The sequence below is a fragment of the Mesitornis unicolor genome, unplaced genomic scaffold, assembly GCF_000695765.1.
Source record: "Mesitornis unicolor isolate BGI_N332 unplaced genomic scaffold, ASM69576v1 scaffold23297, whole genome shotgun sequence".
Lineage (NCBI taxonomy): Eukaryota > Metazoa > Chordata > Aves > Mesitornithiformes > Mesitornithidae > Mesitornis > Mesitornis unicolor.
In genome coordinates, this window is record NW_010194640.1 from 23358 (window position 1) to 49929 (window position 26572).

The following is a 26572-nucleotide window of genomic DNA, read 5'->3' on the forward strand; positions in this document are numbered from 1 at the left end:
GTTTAGTTCATTGTTATCCACCATGAAAGGGGACTGTATACACATTCTTCAGTTGTTTTTGAATTTTTATTCCTTTTTGTTATCTGGGAGATGAGTAATTTAGTATAGCAGCCATAAAAAATGTTTAGCTATAGGTAGGAGCACGTGTGTATGTAATGCGAGTGTGTGTGTGTGTGTGTGTGTATAGAGGTATTCAGTTTCCTAACAGAGAACTTTCTAGGTGGTGGTGTTTGCATTATTTTTTATTACAGATCCTGGCCTCAGATGAAAACATTGGAGAGCAGCCTTGCCTTTTGATCTGATTTCTATACTTTCTTCTGTTTAATTCCATGCCCAGCCAGAATCTGAAGGTCCCAATTGAAAAAGCCATCTACTGACACTAACTCTTCCTGTGGTTCTGATTTATAAGAATGTGCATTTAGTGCAAAATGTTCTCTCTGTTCTTGTTTTCTTGTTGGATCTCAGTGTCAGCTACTCGAAAGTAAAAAGGAAAAAAGGTTTTTTGAACAGTGACTTTGTGTGGTTTCTTCTCTCTAGAGCTTGGTATTACGTCACCTCTGAAATATTATCAGTAATGTTTCAAGTTGTTATTTTTTAGGCACTCCTTGGGGAGAAACAAAAGGAGGAGGAAATCCAAAAAATGAAAGCTGAAATGTCTCAACTTGTGGAAGATACTGCTGCAAGAATTAGAAAGGCAGTAAGTTAGGATGTTTAGAAAGAACAATTTAACTTTGGGTTAAATCTGAAATGAAAGTTTCAATAGTTATTGCAGAGTTCTTCTTGCAGTGCATTTTTTGGATTTTTTATCAAAGAATGTGTCAGAGGGGGCTCATAGACACGTGATGGAATTTTTAGGCTAGTAGTGTCTGTGTGGGTCATGCATTCGGCTCTTGTGCCTGTATAGCAGTTCAGATTAGATTCATATGTCCTTACTCACAGCAATGGCAGCTGACCTCATTTTATGTTAAGGGAAATTTTTAGAAGTCTTTACTCTTTGATATTCTGTCTGCTGTCGTGAATGATTTCTGTTGCCTGAACTAGGCTTTCCTGAAAAGAGCTTAACTTTGCCAATGTTCCTGTGAATGACTAGCGCTGCAAATAGTGTGCTGTAAGATCTGTATAAATGCCTCGAAGACTAATGAGAGAGCAAGTAAGTGCAGACTAAGTAACACATTTTGATTTGGTGTCTCAGTTTTTAAGGAATTAAATAGCTTACTTGCAGTTAAGTAGAAACTACTGTACGTCAGTCCCAAAACAAGCACAAGTCAGTACCCAGGTTTCCAGAATGAAAGTGTGGGGTTTTTTTATCTCTTAGCGTAGCGGTTCACAGAATTTATATAAGGTAAATGCACTGCATAGTGAATGTCAAATGATCCAAAAAGGATTTGAAATCTTTCATAGATTAAATATAAAGCCTCTTCTGGAAGCTTGTATGAATGATATGCAGAATTCTAATTGCTTTATTTTTTGCAAAAAGTTGTTAACATTATGAGACATTTTAGAGTTAAAAGGTTTAATAATGCTAATAAATTTGCAAAATAAAAGCTGACATCTGTTCATATTAATAAATTTTATTCTGTAAGGATTGTTTGCAGCACATTGATGCTATGCATGACAAGGAGTTGGGACATTTTTTTTGTTTTTCTCAGCATGAAAAGGTATTGATGGTGCATGGTAATCATGGTCATATCTTCCAAGTGTTTCGGTAATACAGGTAGGAAGGCAGCATACTGGCAGTACTTTGTACTTCAGCTTTAGCTAGCCATATATTCTTCCAAACTAAGTGAGATTCTTAAATCTCTCAAGAAGCAAAAGTGTTGATGTCTGTGCAGACAGAAGAAGGGTGCATTGTGAAGATGTAAAGAATTGCACTTTGATATAGATTGTGTTCAGTAACATGGCAGCAGACGGAGTGTTACATTGATAGCAAGGTATTTAATGTATGATGCATAGCCTCATCTTGGAAGTTGCTGATGGAAGCTTATCATGTATGTTCAGATGATAGGAGCTGTTGAAAGTTACACTATCAATTTTTTTGCATCTCAGTACTTAAAAATATTCCCCTATTTTGGCAAGTAAGACTCCTCAACCAAGTGCAGCTAACAATCAGAAGGCTCGATATCACAGCACAATATCACAGAATTTGGTAGAGAAATGACTGAAAGAAAATGTAGTCTCTAGGCCAAATAAATAATTGTTAATGAAATCGTGCACTTTTTCTAAAACAAGCTTGAACTGTCAGCTGTCAAGTTACGTGATGAATTTGCAATTAAAATGAAGTTAATTACATTTCAAGACAGATAACGTCCATCTATCAAAAAAACACAATTACTTTTTGGCCAACTCAATAGTATGGATTGATAATAAACATTATTCTAACATTTACATAATAATATTTGTCAGTTATTGCAGCCCCATATTTATGTACGTGCACCACATATAGGCTGTATACATATATATATATAAAACCAGGATGGTTTCCGGGTTTAATTTCTGGTTTACTTTGGTTTTGATCACAGGTAGACTCTGCAAAAGAGCAGTATAATGTGCAGATCTCACTACTCACAGAAGAACTTTCAGCTCTTCAGATGGTATGGTATTGACTGATGAAAGTATTTTTGATAGCAAAACATTTGAGACTTCTAGGTTTCGTTTATTAGGTAAAATACTAAAATCAGGTAAAAAGTCAAGTCAGATATGATTAATGCTAATTGTTTAGGATTATCCTTTATTACTGGATAGCACTTTACATCCTGCATGTCTCCAGATATGAATGCAACGTACAGTGTCTTTCATGTTGCTTGACAAGAGTGACTGTGTGCAATGTCTTAGCAGTCAGTGCAGAGATTCATATTTAGATGTGAAGGATATTTGCTTTGAAAATGCTTTTTTTAATGTGCAGTTTGCCGTGTGTATGCAATCATATCTTACTTAACTGAGAATCTTGCCTGGCTCTGCACAAAATAATACAGTTCTGCAAATCCACCAATTTCTTTGTGTAAGTTTATTCTTTGAGTTACACGTATTCTTATTGTTCATAAGCATCTTGACTGCGAGATTCTGTGCTCTAGAAACTGTTTCCCATGTGCAATTTTTTAAGTACCTCTGTGTCTTTCAGGGATACATAAAGCATGGAAAGCTCAGTAATGCATATCTATAGTTGAGAATGTAGAGATGAAATATATGAAAGTTGATAAAGTATGCTAAGAAAGTCTGCATCACTGTCAGCATATTTTTGAATGAATGTGGAACTTGTAACAAATTATGTGGGAGACCAAAAGAGCTTGGTGTATATGCACCTATTTATGGATTAAATGTATTAAAACAATGTTTCATTTTACATATCTTAGTCTGTATAGTGAATGAGACTGATCCTATAGAGAAATAATGAGCAGGTAAATACAATCAAATGGTTACTTACCAGCAAAAATTACATTTACAATGGCTGGTTTTTGGCTTTGGCGCTTCTTGATTTTTTGTTTTGAGTACTTTTTTATTATATTTTTAAAATTACTTTTTAAAATAGGAATGTGGAGAAAAACAGGATCAAATTGAACGAGCTATTAGAGAAAAGAGAGCAGTGGAAGAAGAACTTGAAAAGGTAAGACAATTGCATGCATTGTGACATCATGTTTAAGATCTCTTTTTAGAAGGAGAAGTTATAATGAGTTTTCCCATTTCTCATGGGTTTTTTTTTGTTCCCTTAATTCTCTTACTTTGTAATTGTAAATTTTCATGTCATTATTTTAAGTTGTTGTTTTGTTTCTTTTTTTTAATCTGGAAAACATTTTAAAGCTGTAATACTAAACTGAAAAGAAGGTTCTTTGAAAAGTGTAAAAAGTAATGAGAGATGTTTGATGTAATACAAAAGAATGTTGGTACATATTCCAGTTAAACTTAAGCTCAGTAGACAAACAACTAAATCAGTGCCAGATCTTTGAAATTTTTTTTTCCAAGTAGCAGCAGCAATGATAGAAATTCAGTTTTGTTTTAGATCCCTGAAAAATGGAATGCAATGAAGAGTAGCCTCTTTGTCAATACTACACTGCCAATCACCAGTGCAAGGTAAAGGTGATCTTACATCTGAGTTTGTTCTTCAGATTTACAAGGAAGACAGAGGACATGAATATGACAGTAGAAAACTAGAGCAACTGCATCAGAAATACTTACTTGCAGAAACTACAAAAGGTGACCTTCAGCTAAGTCTACAGAAAGCACAAAATAAACTGAAACAACTGGAAACTAAGTAAGTAATGGATGTTACAGAAATTTGAATGGAAAATAATCAAAATTATTTCTAACAAATTGCTGATTATGTGTTAGGCTTTTGTTGCATCTTTTTAACCAGTAGCAGGAATAGTACCAGGTTTCTGTAATTCTGAAGCAAGGGCAATTATGAATCACTATAAAAGTATTAAAAGGGATAATGCCCTACAGAATGAAATGTTTTCTTTACAAGAGAGAACTGCAAGCAGTTCTTCAACAAAAAAAAACCTACAAAAAAACCCCAAAAACCCACAAAAAACTAAAGTAGGAGTGTATTATTTGGAATCTTATGCTTTTTAAAATACTCTGCAGGAAAAGTTACTCTGTGAAATATTCAGTCAGAACTTAATACTTTACAAATTCATCTGCACTGTGGTATTTTCTAGTACGTGCAGAACACTATGTTTACATAGCATACTGAGTTTCAGGTCTGTGTTCAGAGCTAATAGACACTATTGCAGTTTCAATAATACAATGGTAAAAAATACAATATGGTACACATTGTTAGACCAGGTTGTTGTTTTCAACAAGGAAAGTGTAGGATTCTCTAGAAGCTTCAGTCATTTCTACTCTAATGATTGTAAATCCTGTCACTTCACCAGAGCAATCCTCAGTTGGGAATCTGGAAATGTTACAGAAATGAAAATGTCCTGTTTCATTTTGTCATTTTACTGACATTGCTTCAATATTAGATTGGTTTTATGAATTGCCTTATCTTGATAAAATTCTTTGCTAACTTTTGCATAGTTCGCATAGTTCTAGCTGTAAAGGCCATTAAAGATGCTGAGCTGATACAAACTTTCAGGAAGAAATGGGAAGAGCTGTACTGGGTCAGACCAAAGATCTGACCCAGTATTTATGGTTTTTTTTCTAATTCTGGAGTTGTTCAACTCTTGATTTCCAACAAGACTTTTCTTCTCTTTCAGCTCTGAGGAAGAGAAATCTCGTTGCCAGGAAGTTATCTGTAAATTGCAAAGCATTCTGGACTCGGAAAGAGAAGAGAGTGCCTTTGTCAGTGAGCAAAGGCTAAAACTTCAGCAAGAGAATGAACAACTGCAAAAAGAAATGGAGGGCTTGAGAAAACTGGCCACAGAGGCTCAACTAAAAGCTAAAATAAAGGTATGGTTTATGTGTTCTTTTTATTTTATCATAGGACTGGTATTTCCTTAGTAAGGCAGCATTTATAAGTTATTTATAACATTGAATGTTTAAATTAAGGATGAAAGTTTCAATGATGCTTCATGGTTTCTTCTTAAAAGTAATTTTGTTGTAACATTGCGTGTCCTTGGAATCCACTGGGTAACTCAATCTCTGCTATTTAAATTGTATTTTAATATGTCTTAAGTGCTGCTCAATAAGAAGATCCCAAATGTTCTTTGGTTTTTGTAAAACGATTAGATCAGATAATAACTAACTTTTCTTCAAGTGATTTCACTTATCCAGTTCCTGATCTTTATCTGTCTACTGTCTGTAATGTATTAGGAATCTCTATGACTTTCAGTCCAGAGTGTTCCTCTATTTGTTAGTCCACCATGTTGTCAGAGCAGTGCATAACTAGTAAATAACTTGATAATTTAATAGTGTGGTTGTCAAACATTCTATATTTTCTAGACAGAGAACATTTTTCTGTAGGAATAGTTGTAAGCAAGGTGATTAGCTGAAAGGTGGATGTTCGTCTTGAATGTGTTCCATTATGCGCACCTGAACGGACTGCGGGTGGAATAATGACTTAATAGTGACTTCAGCAGATACCTTTGGCATCTGAAGGGAGTAGCAACTTTTATCCTTGATGTGCCTTCCAAACATACAAAACTGGTCTTTCCCTTCTGCTCTTAGCTCCAGGAGTGTAAAGATATTGAAAAGGAATCTAAGACTCTACAGCAGTGAAGAAGACTTCAGTAAGCAGTTTTACAAATTACGAATAGGGACCATCTCAAATCAAGTTACCATTTTGTACCACAAGATAGAGGAAGTAGTCAGATTAAACATGACATCTTGTTCCCTTTGGTCAAACGTAGCTTAAAAAAAAAAGATCAGCGTCTTGTAAATCATACATACCAGATCTTCGTCCATCTCATTTTTAATCAGTCAGGATTCCATTATAGTCACAGATAAGATTTATTGCTTGCTTTCGTTTTCTTCTGATGTACAAAGGATTTTAGATGCCGTTAAGAAACTCCTAATGCATTTTAGCTATATGAAAAAGAAAGAACATGTTTCTGTGGAGAAAACACAAGGGAGAGGATAAAGATTATTTACAAAAATAGGCATACACAGCTCATTATCCTTTATTGTCAGTTATACTGTTTGTGTAAATTGGCTTTGGGAACATGTATCTATTTGAGCATATCATTACAAGTTTAATTATTACATGTTACATGCTTTCAACAAATGTTTATAAATTTAACTCAAGTGTTGTAAAAAAAGAAAAGTAAAAAGTGAGAGACTTGATTGTTACCTTATTTGTGTTTTTTTCTAGATCAGCACAATGGAGCATGAGCATGCTGTGAAAGAACATGGATATGAAGCTCGACTTAAGGAGATGGAAGACACCAGTCAAAAGTCTATTGCTGAGCTTAGACGTCTGTTAGTAGCTCAGCAAAAAGCAACAAAACGGTGGAAGGAAGAAACAAAAAAACTTACTGAAAATACAGAAGCCAGAATCAGTAAGCTAAAGTAAGTGCAATTTTGTTCCTCTGCTGGAAGCTGTTAACAGTTTTAGTTACTGTTTGGCGTATGGCAATAGACCTGTGGTGAAAACCAAACCATCCGGACTAGATGGTGTGCTTCCAGCAAAACAAGAAAGAATGCTCTAAAGAGAACTTTTGATGCTCTTTGTGAAGTTAGCAGCTAAGCACTGAAATAAAATCTTTGCATCTTGTTAATGTGTGTGAATTTTGTAATGACAAAAAGTAAATGGAATATATTATTTTTATTTTTTTTCTTATAAGGTACAGAACGCTCGATTTAGAGAATTATAGCTTTGGGTTATGGAAACCCCTATATTTATAGCTATTCAGAACAGTCACCATAAAATCAGTTGTAGAGTGTCTCCAGACTTACAAAATAAGCTGGGAAAAAACCTATGGGACACACCTCTAATGCTCTCTTCTGAGCAGTTGCTGTCATAAGTGAGGCTACAAATGAGTAGTGTGATCACCCTAAGCAATTATATGATATAAACTGTACTTTTGTCTTAATTCTGCAGGTTGCCAGGTAACTAGCTGATACTTGTATTCCCAGCACAGGATATTTTCAGTTTTGAAAGGGCCTAACAAGGGCATCTCACGTAACAGACATAGATAAAGATTACGTATCATTCCTAGATGCTGGATTTAGAGAAGACAGTGGAGTTACTGGAAGTGAGTGAATAGAGAAGAAAGTCTCACAATCAGAAATTAGCTTTTTGCAAGTTATGTTTGAAATAAATTCTACCAACTTACCTTTTTTTTTACATGCATATTGCTATAGATAGTGTTTGCATCTACTTTGATGTTAATATCCATTAAAATGTTAAGAATCCATACTGATCAATTTATGAAATAAGGAGATAGGGCATCTACATTCATAAGTGTTATGTTTTTTAAATTAAAATTATTAGAGAAGAATATAATGTTGCATATATAATTACCTTTTAGGAAGTGCATTCAGTGGTTTTTAGAAGAAAAGTTAAGGGTATGCAGCTCTGTTAATTTGAGAAATTTGAAATTACTCTTTAACTTCAGTCACTTAAAGCACAGGATATTGCTTACTATCAAGTTAACAAGGAAGCAAAGGTTTTGCCCTATCAAAATTGGAAACCTGTGAATTCTCGCTTTCATTTCTTTCGAAGTAACCTTTGGATTTTTCAGTTTCCATCTTTTTTAGAGAAGTTTCTGAATTTGACCTCCAGTGAACTTCACAAATAGCAGTTTCATAGGTAGTAGTTCTTCCCTCTGAAACTAGTTTCATTCCTCTTTAAAGTCATGCGGTGTCTGTCATGACTAGTTGTACCTGTTGTCTGTCCAAATAGAGGAATGCAATGAGTTCCATCCTGCTTGAAATACAAGAATGATTGATAAGACTTATTGACAACTTTTCTGTTTAAATAGCAGCTTCACTGATCTGCCTAGAAAGCCTTTCATTTTTTTTAAAGTGTTCCTTTTCTGAGTGTTTAGAACACTTTGTAGTAGTGGTAGATTGTTACCTATGATAACAAAATCATTCTGGTCATTTTTGCCTCTCCTAAGTAAACACTTGGAGCTTTTTTACCTTATCTTTCCAGATATAGACTAGCTTTATTTTGCCTTAAAATGTACTGCATTTTGCAAAGATTACTAACAGTTCTTTAAAAAGGCAAAAAGTTTCTTTCAGAAGAAGTCATCAGAGTGTTCAGCATGTCTGCAAGTGGTGCAGCTTCACTGTATGTCCTTCGCTGGGTCTCACTAATGCTTTCTCGACATTGATTGTAAATGCATTAACTAAAGAAGAAAAATATTTTATAGTGTTTCATGCTAAGGTAAACTGAAGCTGTTACACTTGTAGTTTACTTTCTGTAAATGGAAGTACAAAACCTTTCGCAGCTGAGCCATGTAGGTTCATAACTAGATCCTGAATGGGGTTCAGAAGCTTACAGTTAAAAGGGGAAAATTGCAGACTTCCAAACAAATTCAAATTGTCTGTTAAACAGCTGCTTTCCTTCTTAAAGCTTTAATATTCAGTGTTAAAATGTGGACAGAAAGCTTTAGACCTTCATCTGCAGCAAAATGCTGACATAGAAAAAATAGACATGAGAGGAAGTCTGTTTTGTGAATCTACATGAAAAATAGATAGTAATTTTGAAAATGTCCCTGTTTGTGTGAGAGACTGCCTATGTGGCATTGTCTGGAAAACTTCTGCAATAATTTAATATCGTGTATGCCTGATAAGCAGAAAGGAAAAAACGTTCATCTTGTACTAAAAATTGCAAGTTCATGATTCTGTGTCACTTCAGTAGATATTTTGGTGTAAGTCTGAAAGCAAAGTCCGTTACATTTTAAGATTATTTTGTAGGTGTTGCTTTGTTATACTGTATAAGCTAGAAGCAGAAGTTTTTATTGGACAATATTTGCTCTACCTAAGAATGATACTGACAATAGAAACAAGTTTGTTCTCTGCTAGAAGGTTGTAAAACTTAAGGAATTTCATCATTAAATCTGTGCAGTGATGCTCTGATAGTACAGTGGCAAATGGCTATAACAGAACCTGTAAGTAAGTACTACCCAGAAAATTTAAAAGCAGCTTAGTTTTCACATCATATGCCTTACCAGATACTTAGCTATATAGTGCAGAATACAGTTAATCTGAAAATTAGCTGACTTACATAGTAGTATTGAATGCAAAGTCCTTGCTCATATTATAAATGAATAATTATCATACTTTAATTTTATCATAATGATAATTTGAGTACAAATACAGAATGGCAAATCACTTCTAATTTTGTTGTGAGCTGAAATAAAGTTGCTGACTGAATGCTCTGGCATGCATTAAGAATGTGGCCAGTAGGTCAAGGGAGGTTATCCTTGCACTCTACTCTGCCCTGGTGAGGCCCCGTCTGGAATACTCTGTCCAATTCTGGGCTCCTCAGTTCAAGAAGGACAAGGAACTGCTGGAGGGAGTCCAGCATAGAGCCACTAAGATGGTGAGGCAACCGGAGTATCTCCCATACAAGGAAAGGCTGAGAGAGCTGGGTCTGTTTAGCCTGGAGAAGAAGAGACTGAGGGGTGATTAATACTTAGAGATATCCAAACGATGGATGTCAGGAGGATGGGACCAGACTCTTCTCAGTTGTGCCCAGAGACAGGACAAGGAGCAGTGGTCACAAACTGGAACACAGGAGATTCAGCACAAACATGAGGAAAAACTTCTTTACTGTGAGGGTGACAGAGCAGTGGCACAGGCTGCCCAGAGAGGCTGTGGAGTCTCCTTCTCTGGAGACATTCAAAACCCGCTTGGACACATTCCTGTGTGACCTAGTCTAGGTGATCCTGCTCTGGCAGGGGGGTTGGATTGGATGATCTTCAGAGGTCACTTCCAACCCCTACCATTCTGTGATTCTATGATATATTTAAAAAGCAAAATAATTTTGTAGCTAATGCATTTATTATGGAAATATCAGCAAGACCACTAAATAATAGGCTGGTACTTGGTAAGCAGGATCTATTAAATTAAGGCTCTCTTTGAGGCTAGTGCAGGAAATAGTATCACCAAGCCTTATAGTGGCATCCAAGTGTTCACCCAGCTTTCCTAAATACATACATTTTTAAGTTTATGTGGTTTTGAGAAGGTAAGTTAAGCTGTGAGCTTGTAAGGAAAACTTAGTGTCTTCCTTAGAAACTTCATCTTGTCTGGACTGGGCAGCAGGGCTATGAATTTCAATGCAGATATCAACATACCCTTTTCGGATTTAAATAGAGAGCTCTCCAAGTTTAGCAACATATCACAGTTACTTTGTGTATTTTGAGGACATCTGAAACATTCCTTGGCACTTCATGAACTTACTGTTTGATGTATTTGGTTTGTATAAATATATGAGCAAGTACAGGGATTGTGTTGGTGACATACAGCAGAATTTCAGTTTTTAATAAGAACTATTACTCTTAGAGCATAGTAATGTGCTTTACAGGTGAATGTTTTTCAGCAAGTTCTGTACTTCCTAAGAAAGTCATATCCATGTACACTGGGGAGGTGGTTTACATAAAAGCATTTTATATTGCATTCCACAGAAGTTTGCTGTTAGTGCAGCTCTCATAAGCATTGAGTCAGTGTCCAGTTGTTGGTGTAGGTGTTTCCCATTCCTCTGCCTTAGATTCATGATCTGTTGCTGTGTTTCAGTTCTCTCCTCATTATTTTCATTTCCATGTGAAGGTGTGAAGCATTTTGGCTTCTTTACTAACTTCCCAGCAGCAGCTGCTAACTTTTCTATATTTTGTGCTGCTCGTTTGTTGTCTTTTTAAGTTGGCAGTGGTTTGTTCGTGCTTATACATAGGTATAAAAGAAGCATTAAATAAATATTTTTAAGAAATAAAGCAACATTGGTGAACATTTTTAATTTTAAAAAATTAAGAAGGAAAAGTAAATTTTGCAACCTGTAACACTAGAGCAGAGTGGTGATTTTTTTAGATAATATGAGAATCTAGTAGATCAGTGAAAAACCTGTAGATAAAAATGTTGAGAAATAAATTGATACTTTCAGGCTTCACTGAAAATTATTCTCAGCTTTCTTGGACCTTTGGGTCTCAGTTCAAGTTAAACATGTAATTGCTGCCTATAAAACGGAACTTGGAAAAGTAAAAAAGAGTGCTGAAACAGTAAGCAAGGCATTCGGTACTTTCAGACTAAATTCCATCATTTTCTTCATAAAAATATGTTACAGTCTTCATTTATGAGAAGAGTTTTCTTCCTTCTAAGCATCTTAAGATACTGTACGCTTTTAGGAGGATTTACTGGTAATAGACTTCACCTTCACCTTGCAGGAGGGCAAGGAACCAGTTTTGCTTCAATATACTTGTGCCAAAACTCCATCTTGAAGGTAACTAAGAAGGTCAGTGCTTCTTGCAACATAGGTCATCGTTCCAAATAAAAACACTGCTCTTGGCAGCATGACTTCACAACTCATGACTGATGTTTATTCTCTTCATTCTTGCAAAACATTTTGTCTGGCAGACTATGAAATGAAGCTGTTCTGACTTTTGATCGAATTAATTTGAGAAGTACTTTGTGTTCTAATGACATTTACTGACGTGAATTTAGACAGCAAAAATTTGCAATTATAAAAGTTGTGCAAATGAATTATTACCTTTAAAGGATGTAAAAAAGTGGCATAGCACTCGTATGTATTTAAATATGAACTGTCCCAAGGCTTTTCTATTGAATTTACGTTGTTTCTTTCCCTAAAAAACCCTAAGAATGTGTATGTAAAAAATTAATGTAATCTGTATCTGTTTACATGTGTTTATAAACACATACAAAAACTATCACCCTCAGATTAAGTTTGGGGGAATTTTATATCTTAAGTTAAGGTGAATTTAATACTTCTTAAAGACCTTTACTGGGTTTGGCTGGGATGGAGTCAGTTTACTTTAATGCAGCCAGTATGGTGCTGTGTTTTAGGCTTATGAGCAAAATAGTGTTGATAACTCAGCAATGGTTTAGCTGTGTCTGAAGAGTGTCTCAGAGACTTCTCTGTTTTCACTCTGCCACCCCAGTGCCTAGGCTGGCAGTGGGCAAGAGGCTGGGAGGGGACACAGCTGGGACAGGTGACTCCAGCTGACCAAAGGGATATCCCACACCATATAATGTCATGTGCACCAACAAAACTGGGTGGAAGTTCTTCCAAAGCAGCTGGTGTTTGGATACTGGCTGGGCATTGATTTGCTGGTGATAAGTGACTGCTTTTGCGTATCTTTTTTCACTTCATTTATTAAACTGTCTTTATCTTGACACACAAGATCTTTTCACACCTGTACCCTTCTGGACCTCTCCCCCTTTCCTCTGGGGGAAAGTGAGCTACTAGTAGGGGCTTACCTGCCAGCTGGGTTAATCCACCTCAAGACTGATGACAGGTGTGGCTTTTGAGATGGAAACTTACATTAACATGTCATTTTACTTGAATTGGTTTGGTTACTTGCTGTGTTTCAACAGGCTTGCATTCTGACACTTGCATCTCTGCTAGGGTCTGAAATTGAACAACCAATTCAGTTCTGACCAGGAATTATCAGCAGAATGAAGTGAACTTCTGAAAGGCAAAGAGTAATCTTTCACATTCATTACAGGGGTTTAAATGGAAAATAATAATAAATACAGAAATCCTATAAAGCTAGCAAACTTATTTCTAAAACACAAAAATAGCTTTTAAGTCTTGGTGAATAATTTAACAATTATATGTTCATTAATTTAGTAACTGACACTTACTTGAGTTTCTGTTTGATGTATTTTCTCCCTCTGTATCTGGAACATTTTGTAAGTAATCTAAATAACCAAATCAGAATTAGGTGTAATGTTTAAAAAGGTATTTTGATCTTCAATATCACTTCTCCACAGATTTGTGTGGAATTTGATAAAAAATAGAAGCAATCCATGTTGTTGTTGTTGCTGATCTACAGGTCGTAGAGCTTCCAACTGTAAAGTTGCAAGCGCTAAGATCACTGTCAGTTTGAAGGTCCCAAACTTAAAGAGACTTAAGTGATCAGCCTTTGACATCTGTGGTAAAGTAACAGCATCAAGTGCTTCCAGCAGCTTTTATATTTTTGTCTTCATTCGAAAGAATTTACTTTTGAAAGAAACGATGAATACATACACATTTTTAAAGGCTGTGCTTTCACTGAAGTAGCATCATCTGGGAATACAGTTTCTGTGGCCATATTTTGAGGGAAGAGACTGACCAGGACTGTTCTTACTACCTTATGCTATTGTGTGTAAGGCTATAGTTCTTACTTAAGCTGAGCATAAATGACAGCAGAGATCGTCAAAAGAATATTTAGCTTAAGTCATAACATTGCTCTTATGTGACTGCAGCTATTTCGGGTGTCTTTGTTCCAGTTTCTGCTTCTGAAACATTTCTGTATCATAGTGTCCCTGACTCCTGGGTAGCCATGTGTGGTTTTTGGAGTTCTCAGTTTTATCTTTTCTATACTTGAAAAGAATCTGCCTCTGAAGAATGACCTTTTTTGGTGCCTGTGTATGAAGCAGTGGCCAGGACTGCCTTCTCCTCCCTACATCCTGTACCTTGCGTGAATTTCAGAGTATCTTGAGATGAAGTTTCCTGCGTTTCTAAAACCTCATTCTTGGCTGTACTTCTGTAATGGTTGGCAGCCATAGCTGCTTATTTTAAGATGTTCATTAAAGAAAAGAATTAACAGGATGAGAGACAGCTGCAGGTACTGGCCGTATACAAAATTCATAATTATTAAGAGTAACTGAAGCATATTACAGTATAATTCAACCAAAATAACAGCTGGCACATGCTATATTTGTCATATGAGAGCTTTGCAGAATGTACTTGCTGCAGCTGGCGGATTTATCACCCGTCTGCCAAAATACTAAAAGCTCACCTTTTGTTTCCTATTCACTTAACAAAGACAATATGGAGTAGGGACTGGTTTGATTATTCAGCAGTTGGGGTTACTGCTCAGTTTTAATATTAAAATCTTATAATGTGTGTTTAGGGGAAGGTTAACCATCGGAAAGGATCAACTGTCTACCTCAATAGCCATCACATTTCCTTATGCTTACAAGGTTAAACTGTTTTCTTTAAACACATGTGCATTGTGATGTAATTAGGAAAATTATTTCTTGGTATACAGCTGTACAGGAGCACATAAACTCTGTTTATGTCCTGTGCTGCTAAGAATGCTAATTCCACACCTCAGGACAAGTATAGGAGAGAGGTTGTTTTCAGTAACTAAGAATTTTTAACTTAGAAAATTAATTTATTTGGATAGTCTTCTAAGATGATGTCACAATAAAGATGGTTTGTTAGAGTTTAAGAATTTCCATATTTTCAAAGCCTTTTTTACTAGGGTAGTTAAAATTGAACATAAATTGTCTACATGTTGTAAGGAGTATGTTTGAATAGTTTTCTATGAAGTTTATTCTGAGAAGGTATGTATGAAAAGATACAACGGGAATTGTGTAGAATTTCTGGTTTGCTAATAAAAGAGTATATGAAAACTCTAAATCACAAAATAGCTGTTTATTATTACTCCCATACTAAAAATGCTTCATGTTGATGCTTGATTTTTGTTACAGAGGACAAATTGCAATAGTAGTGTTAAATATTAACATACTATCTTGATTCTGCAATTTTAATTCATCTTTAACTCTTTATTTTCTATTAAAAAATTCACATATGGTAACACAAGTATAATCTATATATAATCTTAACTGTTTAACATAGTTTAAATCTCTGCCTATATACTCCCATTTTTACAGCAGCTAGTCAAAAGATGTTAAACTGTTTCTATGATACCTGCCTGGGATTGGTTAAAGGGGTTGGTTGAGAACAAGGGAATGAAAACCACAAGCCAGGTATACTTGCAACCTTATGTTAACAGATATGTTGCAGCCTTATATTTCAAGTGCCATATAGCAGTTTTCAGTGAAACTTTTATGTAATACTAAAAGTTTTTAAGTGTAAATTATTGTTGAGAACTAAATGCCATCATTAAAAATAGCAGAGGCTGTTTGAAGATTGAGATCTGAGGTTAAAGTATCTCCTACCTTACCTCCATTCCCCCAGAACTAATAAACGCTTCCTTTACAGTGCCTGTAGTTTCAGTAACAGGCTGAGCACCTAAGGGTTAGGTATCACCTTTCTGTGCTACGTATTCATGAAGATGATTGCATTTCAGTGTACTTTCAAGTTGGGCAAGGAAGGTAAAGTGAGAATAGATTTGAAAATTCTTCGCAAATACGTTTGAACCTCAATGTAGAAGGTGAAACTGGTGGCAAGAATGCTGATCACACCATTTTTGTGATGGCTGTTGCTTGTGGAATAGGTACAAGTCAAAGACTAGAGCAGCTAGTTTAGTTTTGCATTTTCCTCTGGCCAAAATTACCAAAGTTCAGAGATATTTCTATCTTTGGTTTATCCCTTTTCTTCAGCACCATGTGATGACGGAAGGCAAGAGCTGTTTCCTTTGAGCACCAACTTAAAATATGTCTACTGTAACCCAGATATTCTTTGTCTTCAATACTATACAAATTTAGGATCACAACAACTCATTCAGTATAAAAGTAAAAAGACCACTTTGAAGAAGGTGACATTTTACTTTTCCTTGTGTTACATTGTTCTGTCTCACAAGTGCACAATTATTTGATTTTAGGTTCTTCAAAGCACCTTCAAAAATGTCCACGTTGAAGTTTGGGTATGGGACACTAATTAGAATGTTAATTTAAAAACTGAATGCACTGTGCAAATGCAGCTTATATTTGTAGCATATTTGATAGCATGCCTGTAGAAATAGATTCAGTAATCGGAAAAAAACCCTCTATAAAATGTCAGATGTTCTTGACAAAGTTCTGTTGATTTGAACAAGTATATCTCATTCATCTGCCATTATAGTTTTGAATACACATTATGAAGTGTGTGTAGTGCTTTTGAAATCAGTGTTTTAAAAGCAACACTGTAAAAACATGCCATAAGGGCCTACAATGCAAGAAAGTACCAGTGAAACTATATTCCGATAACTGATGCACTACTGTGTGTTAATCAGCATCTTTCCTTCTGATTAATAGAAGTGCGCTGAGTCAAGAAAAACTTCATAGCCAGGAGCTTGTTTCTCAGCTGGAAATGGCAAATGAAAAGGTAACTGTGGTAAGGTAATGACTGATAGGACAACTATTTTCAGTTACAACCTGATGCACGCATGCCAAGATCTTAACAGAAACCTATTTAGCTGAATTATGTTGCTGGTTTAGAAAAAAATAAGAATTTTTGACAGGAGTAGTGATAGCTGGAAAACCCCACTGTTTCTGCTGATTGACATGTTCAAATGGTAGGAAGACAAAATAACTTTACTCTCAAATTACAGGAAAAGGTAAAGGAGAGATCATCTTTCAAGGTTACTTATCTAGCAATTTTAGACAATTCAGGAAATGTTTCTGAAGTCACTTATGCCTGCATAAGCATGAATACCTTTAAAAGGAGAAGACGTGTTATGGATAATGTACCATATGCAGAGATATCAAATTCTCATCATGCTACAACTATAGTAGAATTTACACTGTATGTGCATAGATGCATGTAGATAAAAGCATCCATTAGAGATTAAGGGCAGGGTTGTTTTGGAATGTGCATTGTTCAATAATTAATGGCCTCTTTAGAAAACAACTATCCCATCAGCCTCATAAATCTGGGATAATATCCAGTACTATCTAGGATAAGTCCTTCGTGTAGTTTTTTGTAGTGCTGTTTAATTCAGAGGAGAAAAATGGGTCTGATGCAAGAATCGGTTTCTATAAGTAAAGGATGGTTATGAAGGACTCTGTACACAGCCTTTGATGAAGAGAACAGAAGAAATCTGTAGCAAGATTATAATTTCATTAATATTATCTAGTAGTTGCTTTTTTTCCCTTTTGGTATAGCTAAAATATTTACATTGTAAGACTGTAAATTAAATTACCTGGATTAAAATGTCAGGCTTTTATGCATCTTGCTTCAACATGGTGAAATGAATAAAACTTCCTCTGTGGGTTACTCTGATTGGAAAAGTCATATGATGTCATATTTGAGCTGGAAATTCTCTACAATGTGTCAGTAGTATGTCTTCAGTCTTTAAGTGGTAAACAGTTCTGCTTCCTAAGTTCTTCTCATTTTAAGCTTTTTCACTACAGTATGCATGGATCCAGTAAAAAACAACTTTGTATTTCTAATGTGGTATTTCATTTATACAGGATAAAAAATTAATGATGGAATATCAAGAATACATCAATAGGCTTCAAAGGCGACTAAGCCATGCAGAACAGAGGGCAGCTACAGCGTCTCAAAAGGTACAAAACCAACAAAAACAATGTTACTTAAGTGCATTTAAAAAATCCCATTGAGTATCACAAAAACATTCACTTTGTATCATTCCTGAGGAAGAGGTGGTCATTTATGTGCAGTAGTACTAATATCATTTTAACAAGAAGTTTGTATTTTGGATGCATCATCACAAAACTGATGCATATTCAATTAAATGCTGCCTTCTGACAGGATGCTTCAGTGACAGCATACATTTGTTTATGGAAACAAATCTGATGCAAATTAAACTTGTATGGTTCAAAATGTGTGAATGAAGGTGTATGATCATTTCCATATTCAGAAATGGCACCATGTTAACATAGGGAAAAATGCTTCTTAAGTAACTGCAGCTCCTGTTTACAGGCTTCTTTAGCTTGGTGTAACCTGCTGCAGCAGTCAGAAATGATGGCTTCATGTGATAAGGAGCAAATGTGCTGATTCCTGCACCTGTCTCCTGGGGAGTCCGATTTAAAACAAAGCATGTCTCAAGTTGATGGCTAGATAGCTGCCTTTATAAAAATGGTTAGGCAGCATAGCTGTTCCCTGGGAATCCAGTTTGTAGTTTTTTCAGCCAAGTTTGCTCCCTGGTCTAATTCACCGTGTGGCTGCACGAAGAGCATGGGGAGATGGTGTGCAGTGGTTGCAGGACAGAATGAATAGTGTGGACCTGTTCCGCGTTCATCAAATTGCAACCTTGAGTACCATCTGCCATGTCATGTGAACTCCCAAAGTTGTTCGTTTCTTGTCTGTCCACCTGCATTTTCATCAGTAGCCTCCAGTAGCTGTGTCCCCACAGATAGTTGCAGAAGTACACTTCGTTGTAGGTACCATCAATGATGTATAACAGGCGCAGTAAGTCCTGTCATGTCAAAAATACATGCTTGACAATAGGAAATGCTTGGGTTTTCCCTAGCCATGGGAAGGGGGGAAGGAAGGGATGGTATCTCACTACCGTAGCAAATACACTTAGTTCAGTGTTTCAGTGATTCTGAAAACTTTGGGCAAGGTGTATCTAACAGAGCCATTTGTATGCCTAAGACCTCCTTGTTCACCATTGTGATCACCTAATGAGCTGAACTGTTGCTGCCTTCTGTTTTGAGTTCTCTTACAACTCCATTCCAACTTTGAGCAGTACTCTTCAGTATTTCTGGACAGTAGCAATATTTGGTGGAAACATTTTAGAAATGTTTCTCTTTAGAAACTTTGGGTTTTGTTTAAACCCTGTGCCACCTGTAATTCTGAATTTTTTCTGTTGTAGAGTAGGGTTTTTCTATTGAAGCTATACATCTTGAAGGAAATCCCATGAGGGGTGTTATACATTGGGGTTCACTTCTTTGCTAAGCAAATTCATTACTCTAGTTGGTATCCTGTTAAGCAAAGTTAGTCTTTCTGCCTCCTAAGATTTTTACAGTTATTTAGGAAACCCATCTGCAAATTACAGCTTTTTAATGTGGGTCATCTCTTGTGACTTGCAGAGAGGAAATGTTTGGTTGATCTAAATTGTCCAGTTAGGACAAATGGCATTTTTTTTCCCCAACACCAGTGAATAAATGAGCATCACTGCCAACCTATAAGCTTCGTTTCCTGGCTGTAAACACTCTCTGTCGTGACAAGGTCTACCCAACTGGTGAAGAGTTGCTCTGAAAGAGTGATTTACTTTTTTACTCTCCTGTTTGTTATATGGATCTAATAGTTCTAAAGTGCTGTCTCCCCTTAAAAAACATGGTCATATCACCTTTCAAAGAAATAAATTCCTGGCCTCAGTGCCCATATAGGAGGAGTTCTTGCTGTTCCTGGAAACATCAGTAATTAACTGTTCCTCACCAGCCTCCCTCTGAAAGGTAACAAAGAGATTTGATTAGACATTTAGCACCTAAATTGTCATCCAGATCTTACTGCTAGTCCTCAGGACTGCCTCGTGCTCTTCAGGCTAGGCAGAAGTTACGGCTGCCAGCTGTTAGGCATGGCCTCCTTGTAGTGACTTAACTTCTGTGCCAAGCCTCTTCCCTCCCTCCCGCTGCCCCACCAAAGACAGACGTACCAGCACTGTTCCCTCTAAAGGCTGGAAAATTTGGTCTCCAGGAATGCTGCTACAAGAATGTCCACCCTTCTGAATCTGAAGAATCAAGGTGTTTAGTCTCTTCTAGGTTTCAGAAGACTGAAATGTTCACGCGTATGCTTCCTCAGATTCAGAACAATAATTCCTCTCTGTACTCTGAATCTGTAGGTTGAGGGCTACTTTCTGACTTAATTGTGTATCCTCATTTCATTATCCAGCTTGTAAAATTAGATCCAGTATAAGCTAGAGCTGGACTATTGAGGAGTCTAGAAATTACCTTTTTATTGTGGTTAGATTAATGACCATAGATCTCATATTATTATTAAATAATAGTAAATCAGTAAGAAACAAAAACTACAGGATAATGTTTGCATAGGTTTAAAATGTGCATATTCTACGTAAATGTCTTTGAAGTGTACTTCTGCTACTTAATCTTTCATCGTCTTGAATTCTTTGGGATCTGAAATAAGACAAAAGTAGTCATCTATAGAGTGCATTGTAAATTATCCCGTTTACCCCAAATTCCCACTTACTTACCCTTCTTCCCTCTCCTTCATGACACCTTCTATATTGAAGTTCTGCTGATATTTTGATCTTACAAAAAATTTTCTAAGAAACTGTTTGCTTGTTTTTAATTACAGCTCAGCCTCATAACTACACAGAAGAAAAAAGCTGCTTCCCTGAAAGATCTGGAAAATATTTAAATATATGTATTGTTCATTCACACTATGTTGGAGTTAAGGTTGCTGGAGAAACTTCATATTGGAGTATTAAAGTGAAATGCATAGCAAGGCTTGTAAGCTTAGGTAAACATTTTCTGGTTTATTCAAGTAAGAAAGGGGGTAGATGAAGCTACTGTATCCATATGCATAGTAAAGATGGGAAGAAGACCACAACATAATGTAATTAAAGTCCTTTAATGTAGCAGATTAAACAGTTCAACACAGTGCTGTGGCATATTGGTCTTTTTTGGTCTAAAAAACAGCAGCTCCAACTATGACAATTGTGCACAGGGAACAGATACCATTATATTGCAATTCATGAACAGCTCTGCTCCCGTAGTCAACAGCTTTTTCTTTGCAGTGCAGTAACTTGAGAACATTTTTAAGATCTTTTACGAATTGCAGTAAGACACTCATTACATCATGAGTATCAAACAGGTGCAGGTTTTATGGCAGGCATTATAACTGGGAAACACCTCTGTTGCCTTCCATTTTTAAGACTTTGGTTTGGTTTGTTCTGATGTCCCTGGGATAGAGTTAACAAATGAAGTGCTGCTATGGTCATTCATGCAGCTGGTTTCCAAGGACCATAATCTTTCTTCAGTTGTGCTTTTTCTTTCTAGTTACTATTTTACAATTGTTCCTTGCTTTTCTGTTGATCTGCTCTGGTGAAGTCATCCAGCTTCTATGCATTTTGAAATAGTGTATGTGAATTCGACAGATGCCACTATGTAGGAATCCTCTTGTGTGTTTTTCTTTGATAGTTGAGAAACTTTGTATGTATTATTCTAAAATTAGAGCTGAACTTTGTTTTCTCTTTCAGCATATATTACAAACATTTGATAGGTGTAACTGATTTTGAAGTGCTCCTATCTTGGACTTAAGTGATGTAATTTCTTGACGTTCCTTGTAAATGTGCAGAGTATAATTCTGGTATATAACTTCTAATTCAGTTGATGGATAGTGCTTACCCAATGCTTGATGAAAAGTGTTGTTCTGGACTAACAAGCGCGTACGTCTGTCGCAGTGGATCTTCACCATATTTGCATTTTAGAAAACAGATCTGGGTTGATCACCACCCAGTTTGTGCCACCTCCTGAAAACCTGGCACATCTGTTCAAGTAGAGCCTGCCAGATGTATGCAACCTCAAGAAAAACTTTTCCTTACTGCAGAGGAAGTTACCATTTCCTACAGCTGTACACACTTCTTTACTAGTGCTTTTGCAGTTTGGTAGATGCCTGTATCCATTGCAATCTATATAATGTTGCTAAAAGAATTCAAGGATTTTTCAAAGCAACATGGATACATTGTCCAGAATGTCTGTTGTGGTGTGATTTTTCATCAATCAACCCTCTATGTGATATAGAAGAAGGTAAGTACCAAGCACCTTATTTTCAGTTGCATAATACACATCTGAAATGATGACAGACCACCTGCGAGATTTTTGTATGAGCTGTTAATCCCATCCACTCCCTGAAAGAGATGCTTTAGCTGTGAAGGGAAACCTGGCTGAAAATGGCAGGTAATGGTGCATTTTTTTAGCAACAGCACTTGTGTATTTTTTCCTTGAGGCAGAGAAGGGCACCTGCTTGGTTCCCTTTTAGTTACGGGTATATTCATTTCAACTTGTGATGTAGCTCTTGTGTAATTATGATTTGCAAGAATATGAATGGTAGTGATGACACAAGTACTTAATAGTAAACTTAAGGGACAGCAGAACATTTATGGCAGATAAAACAGGAAAGAAAAAGATTCCCCTCTTTCATCTGTCTGCCTAGTCCTCCAAGTAGCTAACAATTGACCAAATGTATCTCTCTGAACCACAAAAGGGAACATAGTCAAGTTAAGCTAATCACTCTACCACCACCTCCTTTCATTTCTGTTTGGCTCCTAGGCATTGTTGTTCATAAGTTGTACTTTCAGAGGAGAGGCCTTTGCTGAGGAAATTAAAAGTCTGGAATTGAGCAGCAGGCTTTTCAACCATCTGTCTTAGATAGATACAAATGTAAAGCAACCATGTATTTCTTTTCACTGTTCCACTGAAAAGTTTTTATTTTCCCTACCTTTCTTTCCACCCTAACACGGGTTTTGAGTGTTTTAAAGGTTCCCCAGTGGGGATATTAATGCTTCAGATTGAGTAAAACACTGGTTTTTGTCTGTGTTTATTTAGGAAAATAGTTTTCAGGCGAGTACTTACTTCCATTCAACAGGTGAGAGAAACTGACTAGGAGGGTAGGATGAGTTTCATTTTGGATGTTCCCAAAAACCCTGTACCTTCTGGCATAGGCGAGGTCTTGAAAGATCAATCACCGAATACAAGAAACTTTTTCAGTCTATTTAAGTGGTTCGCAAGATGCCCTCAGCTCTGACCCAGTCGTCTTACTCAGTGCCTTTAAAGAGACGCTGCTGTCAGCAAGATCAATAAAGCAGCTGCAAAAACCTTTTTCAGACTTTTATTCACACCTTGAAGAGCCTGAACGAGTAACTCTTAGGAGGGCCATCCTTTAGTCCTCATTCTTTGAAATGTGTTTTTGAGGGGTGCCATTCACAATCGCCCAAAATGTGAATGCACACAATACAAGTACAGATTTGAGAAAAAATATTTACCCATAGCCGCTTTTCAAGATGTGTTGCTAGGCATGTGCCTTCACAGCCTTGTCCTTTTCTTGCTCTGCTCCAAGTCCATTCCATGTTTCTGCATCTTGAGTTCAGAGGAAGCACAAGGAAGAGAGCGATGGTGCCCTTCACGCCTTGTCTCCCAGAGATCCTGCTATAGTGGCAAATGGGCTCTGTCAGCGTTGCTTGACTATAGGCAGTTCATGATGTGAATGTACATTCAGCCTGCTTATCTCAGCTGCAGGTAAACCTCGTGTTCCTCTTCCCGTGGAACATGTATGAACATTGTGGACTTTGGAAGGACATCATGTATCAAGAAATGTAAACTATTTGAGGTACGCAGCAGCTCTTTGAGGATCTCCAGGAAAAAAGTGTTCAATTTTCTGTTGTTTGGATAGGCACAGCTGCCAGTAACAAGACTGCACACTAGTCTAAAAAAATAGCAGTTAAAAAAAAACTTTCTCTTGCAACTGCAGTGTGTATTTTGATGCCTGTAATAATCCAAATTAAATGCTTATTTCAACCATGAAAGTTGTTCATATCATTGCAGAGAAGTGTTTATGTAAAAACCCAAACAAAATAACTGCTACAAATTCTAAAACGCTGCTGGCAAGGATACTGCAAAAACGTACAGCATTTATTCACATACAGACAAAAAGGCACAATTCTACTGAATGTTTTAACAAAAAATACAGCCGTCTTCAACTAGGTCTTTATAAATACTTCAAAAAAGGGAGAAAATAAATACAGGATTGGGCCATGTAATATAAAATAGTCATCTCTACATATACTTTTTATTTCTATCTTTCTCTTCATGCACCTTTTATAATTAATTTCAGCTGAATGGACACCAAAGCTAGGCACATAGTGAAAAATTTTCTGTACAAAGTTTTACAAATGTAATGACAGTTTTTTCAAATTTCTGAAATTAAGATTTATACACAACACGTATAACCCTTCATTTAGATTTGTGTGAGTTTATAACCTAAAAATGGCATTCCAGGCAACTTTACAGAAGTTCAACTAGCCTACAGTTGGACATATAAAACACCAATCATAATCAAAGATCTCTTGGTCAGTCTGCACAAGGGAAAGATAATGCTTAAAAACAGAAATTCAGCAAATGGTTCTATCCCAGTAAAATACAGGGGTGGGTTTGTATTGTCACTGCTGTACTTACAACACCTCTTCTGCTGAGTGCTAAGCGTGGGAGACAAAACTAACCTACAGAGCTGGTCATACTGCAGTCTTCTTAGAGCTTTTGGTTTTGGTTCAGCTTAACTTGAAACATTAGAAAGCTTATTAACCTAAACATCGGGGAGCAAAACAGATAAGGCATTAATTCTGCACAACGTTAGCATTCATAATAGTGCAAATTGACAGTGTACCTCTTTCAAACTGGTGTAAGGTTAAATGTTTACTTAGAATCAAAATTTAAGATTATTCCACCTATGGCTTAACAAACAATTCTTCATATGGTCATGAGCTTCTTTCTTACAGAAAATAACAGTGCCTGTCTGCAAAATGTTGCTGTATGTAAAGTAGAGCTTACCTGCATTTACCTTTTGTCTGTCTGCTGTTGCTTGATCAAACAAGTAGTATTCTTCTAGAACATGCCAAGAGTGACTACATAGTTTCAGATTCATCAGTGCCTTGTTTGACTTTCACCTCTGTAAATCATGAGGCTAATCTAACTTCTTGCGACCAGCAATGGCATTTTAAAAGTACACTATCTTACGTAAAATCCCCCTTCCTCAGCATCATCCCAAAAGGTATCAAAAGGTTAAAATTTCTGAGGTTTTAAAACAAATCACAGGGATGTATTCTATTGAAATATTTAATTAAGTAATAACTTGCATAGCAAGACAGGGTCTTAATAAGCCTTTTTTCTTCTTTTTTTGACTGAATCCTCTGGAAGACTCGGTTATGGCAGAGTTCTGCTGTATTTTCAGATGTTCTCTGCTCAAGAGGCAAGGGTCTAACATTGAAAAGTAAGTGGATGTGATAACAGCAGGCTACGAGTGGAAGTGGTGTGTGAATGGGGGGGAAGGTGTTCTTTATGCCTGTCTTTCTGTAACACACTGCTGCTTAAACTTTTTCATCAGTACATACCTGACTTAAATATATGCAAATATCCAAAATTCACAGGCTTCTAACAATCCACTGTTATGTGCACTCTACTTGATACAAACCAGTATCCTAATTATCTGTTAATATTATTGCTCATAGCTTACAATTATTGCCATTTGCAATTATTAAAAAAGTACACAATCAGAATATGAGTTCCCTCTTCCATCAAATCTAGTCCGGAATAGAATGAAATATTTTTTCTTTGACTGTAAAGAGCTAATCACAATTTATTGCCTTTCCATTTTATTCTATTTAAAAAATATATATTCATATCCATTTTAAAGCAACCCTCTAGTGTCATAAGCTTGGCTTTCCCAATACATAACATCAGTGCATCTGTGGTGGACTTTGGGAAATCCTACTGACTAGTGCCTTAGAATTGTTTTTCTGGAATTGTTACCATGCTCCAGGAGGCAGGTGCCTGACTGAGCAGCGATGGGTAATGCCACAGGGTGCAGTAACCCACAGGCCTGTCCCTTTTCTCAAAACTGAGCCATCTGAGAGTTTCTTCTGTGCTCAGTCCCCGTCTCTTCAAGCTGTTGCACTGTAAGGCAGCGGCAGCCTGGACCCAACCCTTCCCTTTTCTCCAGTATAATGTTGTGGTTAAATCTGGTTATCATGTAAATGTATTTACATGTAAACTGTGGAGCTTGTGGAGGGTTTTGAGCTGCCATCTATGCTCAAACCGAAAGCAACAGAAAACATTCTGCAAGTAGAGGAGGAAGCCCTACCACCATCCCAAGGAAAGCGACCATTTGTAATGGAGTTTAGCAGTGCGGTATGGTTAAACAACCATCTTCAATTCAACACATGCTAGTTAAATTAAGAAGAGCTTGTGCTTTTCCAAAAGGCAGGGGGGAGGGAGCAAAATTCTACCAGTGCTTTTTTAGCTAAAATGGGTGAATGTGGCCTACTTCCCCCTACCTACTATAGCCCCTTCTAAAAGATTTTTGTGAATTATTTTAGTGTTCATCACAAATCCTGCTTTAGTAGTGATGGCATTTTTCTGCTTAGGAAAGTTGCAAATAAAGGGGAGTTAAACTTCTCACAGAACTGGTTGGGATGTGGGGCAGAAAAACCAGCTTTAAGTGCATGTAAACATGTTTATACAGCTCAGGAATAATGGATTATCAATTTTGTCAGTCTGTAGCCACATCTAAGAACCTCTCCCCTTTCACACCAATCAGTAATGTGGAGTTGGCTTGTAGGCAGTGACTCTACTGACCACAGTGCTGACAACATGTCCCTGTGCCCAG

At 36.6% G+C, this 26572-nt stretch overlaps 1 protein-coding gene across 1 annotated transcript in view; it reads left to right on the forward strand.

Annotated features, from left to right (window-relative positions):
* The window catches only part of SCLT1 (sodium channel and clathrin linker 1), a gene marked incomplete at its 5' end in the record, with an annotated part of 41336 nt that extends 20785 nt beyond the window's left edge, over positions 1-20551 (forward strand). Inside the window, 9 exons of the mRNA XM_010187884.1 lie at positions 599-697; positions 2520-2591; positions 3527-3601; positions 4101-4246; positions 5193-5385; positions 6746-6942; positions 16522-16600; positions 17680-17775; positions 20489-20551. Coding sequence (XP_010186186.1) covers positions 599-697; positions 2520-2591; positions 3527-3601; positions 4101-4246; positions 5193-5385; positions 6746-6942; positions 16522-16600; positions 17680-17775; positions 20489-20551 — 1020 coding nt within the window. The remainder of the gene's footprint in view (positions 1-598; positions 698-2519; positions 2592-3526; positions 3602-4100; positions 4247-5192; positions 5386-6745; positions 6943-16521; positions 16601-17679; positions 17776-20488) is intronic.
* Between the last annotated feature and the right edge of the window lie 6021 nt (positions 20552-26572).